Source organism: Salvelinus alpinus, chromosome 28 (genome assembly GCF_045679555.1).
Source record: "Salvelinus alpinus chromosome 28, SLU_Salpinus.1, whole genome shotgun sequence".
Classification (NCBI taxonomy): Eukaryota; Metazoa; Chordata; class Actinopteri; order Salmoniformes; family Salmonidae; genus Salvelinus; species Salvelinus alpinus.
The window spans coordinates 19,364,888-19,374,893 of NC_092113.1; the positions used below are offsets into that span (position 1 = coordinate 19,364,888).

General features: G+C 41.3%; 1 protein-coding gene across 1 annotated transcript; it reads right to left on the reverse strand.

The window, feature by feature from the left end:
* Positions 1 to 193: 193 nt before the first annotated feature.
* Positions 194 to 4,727, reverse strand: LOC139557340 (dolichyl-diphosphooligosaccharide--protein glycosyltransferase 48 kDa subunit-like). The gene is made up of 11 exons (XM_071372028.1): positions 4,456 to 4,727; positions 3,745 to 3,855; positions 3,548 to 3,634; positions 2,702 to 2,805; positions 2,370 to 2,464; positions 2,136 to 2,229; positions 1,860 to 2,008; positions 1,571 to 1,718; positions 1,236 to 1,356; positions 1,021 to 1,127; positions 194 to 868 (listed from the first exon to the last, which is right to left on the reverse strand). Exons 1-11 carry the CDS (start codon positions 4,688 to 4,690, stop codon positions 719 to 721), a joined length of 1,401 nt encoding a protein of 466 aa, XP_071228129.1. The 5' UTR covers positions 4,691 to 4,727; the 3' UTR covers positions 194 to 718.
* Positions 4,728 to 10,006: the final 5,279 nt, after the last annotated feature.

The following is a 10,006-nucleotide window of genomic DNA, read 5'->3' on the forward strand; positions in this document are numbered from 1 at the left end:
TGACCCACTAACATCACCTCCAACAAATGTGGGTAACTGATTTTTTTTGCTGTAGTTTCTTTTTTTTTTTAACTAACTACATGTTCTCTACCCTATTCAGCTCATTGATTTATATATACACACACACACACAATTGATCCAGCTGCAGGTTACTAAGTTACATTAAGGATACTAATAAGACTTCAACAGAGTGGAATGTCAACATTTTATTGTAGTTTAAGGATTTGTGTAACGTTTGTTGCAAACATGTTAGTGTTTCTATTGGCAAGACTATTTGATCAGACAAAACAAAAATATTCAGTGCATGTACCGCATCAAGATGTTTTTATCCTCATACAAGTGGGTGGGAAAAACATACATTCATGGGATTTTTCCAAACAAGTGTTCCATCTGCTATTGAGATCGTGAAGCAACCATATCCAATTGCTGACTGAATTCAGAGATGTGCACAGATCATTTGAGTGATTATTTTACACAAGTGTATTTTTTCAGAATTACAAAAAATCTCAGACACAGGTGAATTAGTTTGCCTGCAAAGCCCTCATTAAATTCCCCCACAACCAATAGAGAAGCAACATGTTCAATTCTCACCAACTCTTCTTGCAGGCTCTGCCAGATGATTTAAGCAACCAAGAACCTTCACCCCAATAAGGCAAATTCTTAATCTATCACCCCTCCCTCCTAATTTAATAAGCTTTTCTCTAAACGTTTCATCTCCCTAGTCTGACTTTTCCTTTTCTTTCATGTGAAGGAAGACTATGCTGAAGACAAAGAGTCCTCCCATCATGGAGAAGACACTGGCGTAGTAAGGGAACGCTGAGGGGATGAAGCGCTCATACTGGGTGTGCTGCAGAGGACGCACCGACACCTATGGGAGAGGACATGTATACATTAGCAATTGAGTACTATACTTTGTTTGCTTATAGTGTGACACGTACAATTAATTAGCTAGTGTAGCCCTTGATATACTCAAGAGCCTTCCATTTCAAAACAAATGAAAACATGAAACAGTTCCCTCACCTGAGTAGAGGAGTACAGGTGTGTGTAGCCTAGCCTGTTGTAGTCCACCTTGAACTGGAACACTCCATACACGTCAGGCAACTTGAACTGGACGCTGTATTTATCTCCTATTCAGGTAAATATAATTATTTGATTGACATGGAAAACTGTTCAATCAATTGCCCCAATGTAAATAATCATGAGAAAAAAATGAGTAATCTCTGAAATGTTCATACCATTTTTCTTGAGGTAGGTCCTGACGAAGGGGTCAATTCTCACAAACTCCAACTGGATGTCATCCCCATCAAAGGGAATCCAGCTGCCCTCGGACAGCATCTCAATTACAACGCTGTACTCCTGTGTCAGAGGAAAAGGACAGAAACAACATAATGGCCACAGTTCATGGAGTAAAAAAACAAATATCTTCATGCCTTTTTTCATTCCCATTAGCTCAATTGGCATATTTTCACATTTTAATGTTTCGTTAAATAAGAAAAATAGCTAAATACTGTCATAATGGACAGCAAAAATGTCTTACCACGAGATGTTGATGGATTAAATAGTGACTCACCACAAGGTCTGTGATGGTGTAAGCTGCAGGAGGGGTGCTCTCCCCCACAGGATGATGTGTAACGGCTCCCACCCGGAGTACACCGGCTTCCTTGAACACCCAACGGGACAGAGCCTCAGCCAATTCCATGTTCCCAGTCTGAGCGTACCTACAAGAGATCCAAGACTGGAATTAAAACAGTTATTCCGTTTCTTAAAATATAAAAGGTTATTATTGGACAATGAAAATCATAAAAGTAGGGCAGGCAACTACAGAGCAGATGATGAAAAGCATTATGAAAGAGGGTTACCTCTGGGAGCCAGGTGTAGCCTTCTGAACAGCAGCGTTGAAGAAGGCGTCGCTGAAAAAGTGCAGTGAGCCACTGAATACCACTCGGGCGTTGTTCCTGGCCTGGAGCCCAGCGATCAAAAGAGTGTTCTTTCCAACAGCATGGGGGTACTGTCCAGAAAGGAGAGCGTAGTGTCAACCAAAATATAAAGTTTCAGTTATAAACATCTTACACACATAAGTTAGTCAAATTTCTAAGGAGAATGTTTGATAAGGAAGGAAACAGTGCTGGTATTACCTGAGAGATGGGTCGGTCAGGGAAGTAGGAGTAGGAGGTGGAAGAGCCAGTCAGAATGTCCAGGACCAGGGGGTTATCTGGGTCTGCCACCATGCTGGGAGAAGGGGAGTGGATGACAACAATCCTTTACCATAGAAAAATTTGTCCATAGGGGTATAACAACGTAATACCAGTGTAGTAACTCCCTTGTTTAGAACTGACAATACTTGTTCTCAACTGTAATGGTAGACTCACCCAACACCCTTGAAGAGGATGGGTTTGTCACTGGGGTTCCCGACAATAGTGGGAGCCTTCAGAAGATTGTCTGGATCAGCAACAATCAGGGTATGCTAGGGGAAGGAATAGGGGGGGGGGGAAAGAGGAAGAAAGTTTACCTCTTATGATTCACCTACCTCAAGTGCTCTGCAATTTTAATGGTCACTCAATACCCATTTCACACCTTTTCTTGAGACTTAACTTGGGAATTCTACATTATTAGACAGAAGTGCATTGACACATGCCCCTGTAAGCAATTGCAAAACCTAATGCTAAAAGGTTTACATTAGAATGTTCTTTCTTCTGTTTACCTCACCAGGGTCTGACACATCGTAATGGTGATGATCAATGACAGCAGTCTTCTCCTCATCAAACTCAATCCCACATTCACTGCCTATCTCTCTCAGAGGGTCACCTAGGGCAAAGGAGATTACAGGACAATGGCATTAGTTACTGTGTAACATTCTGACCAAACCGACTCAGTGCGCGCATGTTTTGTCTATCCCCACCAGAAGTGCTCATGACATGCAGGTTTAAATACCAAAACAACTGAATGAACTATATTCATTTGGGGACAGGTCGAAACACACATGAAACATTCATGGATATTTAGCAAGCTTCCTGTTGCTAGCTAATTTGTCCGGGGTGATAAACATTGGATTGTTATTTTACTTGAAATGCACATGGTCCTTTTTTTCTTTGTTGAATTTTGAGTCACAAAAGAATGTGTTCTCTACTCTGACAATTAATCCACAGAAAAGGGGAACCCTAGTTAGTTTTTAAGTTAGTTTTATTTCATTAATCTTTCCTCCATTCTTATTCTTCTGTGGATTCTATATGGCGGTTGGCAACCAACTTTAAGGTGCATTACCACCACCAACTGGACTGGTGGGTGGATCTTGGTAATCTTTCAATCAACCACGTGGGTTAGTATGCTCCTAAAAACCAATGAGTAGATGGAGAGGCAGGACTTGCAGCGGGTCAATCGTCTGAAATGGAACCAAGTTTGTTGATGTGTGCAAGCAGTTTGGATGAAATGATGAAAACCTGTGTACATTTACTTTGCAACATTTTGGTTATTTTGGTCAGCACATAAATGTTGTAGAAACAACATCTGTGGTTTTTACACAAGTAAGAATAATCTATTTTTCACTTACTAATATCTGAGCTTGCAGCAACCAGGACATTGCCTCCACCATCGATGAAGGAAGTGATTGTCTCAACATTGATGTTGCCACCAAAGTCTTAAAAGGATAAAAGTTGCATTAAATATTTAGTACTTTGTTTGTTGTAACAAAAATGATTGATGCAAGATAAATGTCAAAAATTAGAACTGCAATGTTAGGTAACTAACCTTCCACGGATGGGGAGAAGATGATGAGGTGGTCATAGAGAAATTGGCCATATTTGATCAGGGAAAGAGAAGGATCATCTGCAGTCTTGAATGAAAGGTCAAAGCCACGATCTGCAAAGGACATAAAACTACATCAGCCTGGTGGAAATTGATTTGGAAATAAGTCATCTAAGTTACATTGTTTTAAACCATTTTGATGCACAGGATGGGTTAACACAGCATTTCTAGTGCATAAAAACACACACTTATGTATCATTTTGGGATAAACATCATGTAACAGTACATGCGCAGTAGGGTCTGAAAAATGTGTATGAAGTACAGTAGTACAATCACAGTGCAAAAGCTAACATTCTCAGGTGCCCCGGACACGTAGTTGTGCAAGTGGACAGATACGACCTTTCTTTGCCTTTAACATCGACAATGATAGCGAACTAGTTACTATTTTTTTTTTTACCCAAATCAATGCCACATGCCCCAGTAGTGACACATATTCCTATCCTATGCAACGTTGCGTTGGCAACCTAGCTAGCTAAGATTAGCTAACAAACTAACGTTGGTGGAGTTCTGAGCGCTAACTAAGATAACGTTAGTTTACTAACTGAACGGAAAACGAATTAATGAAAACAAATCTTCGTTATGGATAAAAAGAAACGTATAATTGTAGCTAGCTAGCTAACCAATGGCTGAGAAAAGAACACGTATTTCTTCCACCTGCCAGACTGCGGAAGAAGATTGCATGGGTATCTCTGATGTTGAGGTTGTCCAACAAAACGAGTGTCTTTCCGTCAGCCAATGCCATGTGCATCATGGACGATATCATCAAGAATAAAATAAAATAGTTCCCCAACAATCTGGATTTTGTCTGAGCCATGCTTACAGTGCGTTGTTTTAACAATAACGTAGAACTGCACCAATTCATTTGCATGTCTGAGGTCCACTTCGCCATTTTGAAGAATAAGTCAACGTCAGCGTTCTTCTTCTTCTTTTTAAATTGTGTACTGGCTGATCGCAACCAACTGAAAGGCGCATACACTGCCATCTACTACACTGGAGTGTGTGAGGCCCTATTAATCTATTTGTTGTATCTAGCCCTGTGTTTCCGCCTACTGTTTTTGAGCGTGAATTCATTCCACTTTGTGACACAAAAGGGAAGGGGGAAATTGCCCTACCATCTAACCCTACACCCATTAAAACCTATCCTATCTGATCCCATACTATCGCTCAACACACCTTGTAACTCCTCTGCAGTAAAATCTCATACACCCAAGTACTTCTCTGCAGCTGCCACCACAACATCTATTTTCTGTGATTTCCATTTCCATTTCTGCAGTACAGTTGATATCCATGGCTATGAACGCTAAGGAGCCAACCTTACTGAAACACATTTTATTCCTATCACTCTCTATTGGCCTCAGCCTACTCACAGAGAGCTTCTTAGGATCCCTTACACTGGACCCCTTTTCCTCTGCTACTCTCTTCACTGCCTCAGCATACGACACCTTCTGAACTACTCTGATCCTGGCAACCTCAACCTGCCTTTCTCTCACCAGACACTTCTGATCTCCAGGACCATGGGCACCCTTACCGTTAACACACACAGCTTTTCCCACCAATACTACACATTCCTTTGTCTCATGCCCTCCTGCACACTTCTCACATCTAGGAATCTCCCTCCTACACACTGTTGCAACATTACAATAAGCTTGGCACCTAAAAAACCATAATGGCTTCAGGATAAAAACTCTCACGGGATAAGTGACATCCCAACTTGACTTTGTCGGGTAAAGACTCTGCATCAAAACAGAGCAGGACAGACAGTGTCTTCTCTGCTTCACCACACTCTCCACCGGGTCTGCGTCACACTAAACAGCAGGTGTTACAGACACCACGAATCTTCCAAATTCAGTTGGTCCTCCTCAACACTTAACATCACTCCAATTATCACTCCTTTCAATGGCGCCCAGATAGCAGAGCAAGTCACAGGTCTTGTCCTGGGACACCTGCTCCTTCAGGATGGAAGACACAAAAAAAATATTCACGAGTCCACTTCAAGTTACTTTCACCGATTCAACAGTCCCCAACCTTTTCTTCACCCATCCTGACACCACAAATGGATCAGCCAGAAGGCAAGGATCCATTCTCTCCAATGTTGTTTCAATCCTAAAAAACAATCTCCTACCAAAAGCTATGGTTACCTGCAGATTGACTTGGTCAATGGTTAACTGCCTCGTACTGTCCTTTGTCTTCCTGACTATGTTCCCGATGTCTCTATCTAGGGGGTAAAACCTCCTCTGAACATTTCAAGATACAAAGATGGAGATGTGTCTGACTTCACTCACTTTCCTAGCACCAGCCAATGCACATTTTTCAATATGCATCTCTATCTCTATTACTGGCTCACGGATCTGAGCTGCCTATAAAGCGAGCAATAATGCAATATCTCTTTGATTAGATAATTACACAACAGATCTCTGTAAACAGAACAGATATCTCAGTCAGCCATAAAAGTAAATTATGTTGATCTGATTGCTCCTGATCTCTCCCACCACAAGATGGTTCTTGTGCTACTTGATCTCAGGGAAGTGTGCAACATATTGTTGGCCCCATGTTCCATGAGCTGAAATAAAAGATCCCAGAAATGTTCAATAAGCTCAAATTTGTTTACATCCCTGTTAGTGAGCATTTCTCCTTTGCCAAGATAATCCATCAACCTGAGGTGTGTTATATCAAGAATCTGATTAAACAGCATGCTCATTACACAGGTGCACTTTGTGCTGGGGACAGTAAAGGCCTCTCTAAAATAAGCCATTTTGTCACACAACACAATGCCACAGATGTCTCAAGTTTTGAGGGAGCGTGCAATTGGCATACTGACTGCAACGTTGCTTTAGAGAATTTCTCAGTATATCGAACCAGCCTCACAACCACGTGTAACCACGCCTGCCGAGGACCTCCACATCTGGCTTCTTCACCTGTGGGATTGTCTGAGACCAGCCACCTGGACAGCTGATAAAACTGTGGGTTTGCATAACCAAATAATTTAGACACAAACTGTCAGAAACCATCTCAGGGAAGCTCATCTGCGTGCTCGTCGTCCTCACCAGGGTCTTGACCTGACTGCAGTTCGTCGTCATAACCGACTTCAGTGGGAAAATGCTCAACTTCGATGGCCACTGGCATGTTGGAAAAGTGTGCTCTTCACGGATGAATCCCGGTTTCAACTGTACCGGGCAGATGGCAGACAGCATATGGCGTCCTGTGAGCGAGCGTTTTGTTGATGTCAACATTGTGAACAGAGTGCCCCATGGTGGCAGTGGGGTTATGGTATGGGTAGGCATAAGCTACTAACAATGAACACAATTACATTTTATCATAGCAATTTTGACGCACAGAGATACCGTGGCGTGATCCTGAGGCCCATTGTCGTGCCATTCATCCACCGCTATCACCTCATGTTTCAGCATGAAAATGTCCTAGTTCTTCCATGGCCTGCATACCAGACATGTCACCCATGGAGCATGTTTGGGATGCTCTGGATCAACGTGTATGACAGCATGCTCCAGTTCCCGCCAATATCCATTAACTTCGCATAGTCATTGAAGAGGAGTGGGGCTAAATTCCACAGGCCACAATCAACAGCCTGATCAACTCTATGCGAAGGAGATGTGGTCAAATGGTGGTCACACCAGATACTGACTGGTTTTCTGATCCACACCCTTACTTTTTAAAAAAAAGGTATCTGTGACCAACAGATGCATATCTGTATTCCCAGTCATGTGAAATCCAAAGATTAGGGGATCATTTATTTCAATTGACTAATTTCCTTATATGAATTGTAACTTAGTAAAATATTTGAAATTGTTGCAAGTCCAGTTTATATTTTTGTTCCGTGTATATTTTGGAATGGCTGATGTTAATTTCGGGAGGCTGCCATCAGAGAAAAGGGAACAAAACACATTTTCACAACCCGCCATACAATATCTCAGTGGCGCAACGGTCTAAGGCACTGCGTCTCAGTGCTAGAGGCATCACTACAAACACTGGTTAGATCCTAGGCTGTATCACAACCGGCCGTGATCGGGAGTCCCATAGGGTGGTGCACAATTGGTTAGGGGAGGGTTTGGCCAGGGTAGGCCATCATTGTAAAATAAGAATGTGTTCTTAACTGACTTGCCTAGTTAAATAAAGGTTAAAAAAACAAAAAACAGTGACAATCGTTGGCTGCTATTTAAGCGATAGTGTGACTGTCTTATTGGTGTGTGGCTAGTGACTTTTATAGAGACCGCCCGAATTATCCGTGTTATATGAGAAATAAAATTATAGCTGCGTTCAAGGCTTTAAATTTAAAACGAAAATATTGGTAGCACTGGTACTCCCTTCTTAAAGAAAGTTAGGAGCCCCCAAATTAAATTTAGGAGCGCCAGAATTTTGGGGGGAGATACAGTCTATATTGGGACTATATGAATTCTAGCTACATTTGAAGCACATGTTGTGCTATAGAAACGAATGTGTAACACTGTAAATACATCAGCTTATTATAAAAGCTAAAATGTTTAAACGAATACCTGTCATTGAAATATCAAAACAAGTTGTTTCTACATTGTGTAAAGCACTATATTCTTATTGAAACGCATTACATTGTACACCGTCTCTTTAAAAATGTCAGGTTTGTGACGATAACGTGCAAGAAATCTCGCTCATTCACCGCTTTCTGGTAGCGCTTTGAATGCCTTGTTCAAAACAACTGAGAACTCGGAAATCTCCGACTTCCGAATTCAGTGCGTTCAAGACAACTGGGAACTTGGAAAACGAGCTCCGCCTGGAAAAAAAAATCATTTTGAAGGGTCATCCAACTCAGAATTCCCACTCGGGCCTCTTTCTAAGGCTCCGACTTTCCGACCTGAAGATTACTGACTTCATGATTTGACCTCGTATTTTTTTATTATTTCTCCTAAACCCGCTACGAAAAGTCAATTTTGACAAAATCTTCATCCCTTCCCTTACAAAACCCACACACGCTTCCGGGACGCTAATGTTGAGCAATAGTTGTCCCGGGTTCTCCCAGGCTCTCCCAGGCTGCCGGCTTGGTGTAGGATCAGATAGGGCCAAGTAGTGGAATAGTGGTGCGTTTTTTGGGGTGTAGGGTTAGTTAGTAGGGCAATTTTTCTTCCCTATTCCCCATCCTTTTCCCTTCCATTTTTGTCTCAAAGTGCAATGAATTCACAATCCAGAAGTAGGCAGATACACAGGGCCTAGATAAGAGAAACCTCTCCGGGATATGTGGGACGCTAGCGTGAAATTGCAGGGCGCCAAATTCAAAACAACAGAAATCCCATAATTAAAATTCCTCAAACATACAAGTATTATACACCATTTTAAAGATAAACTTCTTGTAAATCCAGCCACAGTATCCGATTTCAAATAGGCTTTATGGCGAAAGAACACCAAACGACTATGTTAGGTCAGCACCTAGTCACAGAAAACCATACAGCCATTTTCCAGCAAAGAAGAGGGCTCACAAAAGTCAGAAATAGCGATTAAATTAATCACTAACCTTTGATGATCTTCATCAGATGGCACTCACAGGACTTCATGTTACACAATAAATGTGTTTTGTTCGATAAAGTTAATCTTTATGTCCAAAAACCTCATATTTGAAATTGGTGTGTTACGTTCAGAAATGCATTGTCTCAAACAAACATCCGGTGAAAGTGCAGAGAGCCACATCAAATTACAGAAATACTCATAATAAACATTGATAAAAGATACAAGTGTTATGCATGGAATTATAGATAAACTTCTCCTTAATGCAACCGCTGTGTCAGATTTCAAAAAGGTTTTACGGCGAAAGCACAACTTGCGATTATGTTAGGTCAGCACCTAGCCACAGAAAAACATACAGCCATTTTCCAAAGAAGGAGAGGTGTCACAAAAGTCAGAAATAGCGTTATAAATATTCACTTACCTTTGATGATCTTCATCAGAATGCACAATCGGAATTCCACAATAAATGTTTGTTTTGTTCGATAAAGTCCATCATTTATGTCCAAATACCTCCTTTTTGTTCACGCGTTTAGCCCAGTAATCCAAATGCTCAATGCGCGATCGCTTAGTTCAGACGAAAAGTCAAAAAAGTTATATTACAGTTCGTAGAAACATGTCAAACAATGTATAGAATCAATCTTTAGGATGTTTTTATCATAAATCTTCAATAATGTTTCAACCGGACAATTCCTTTGTCTTTAGAAAGGAAAAGGAATGC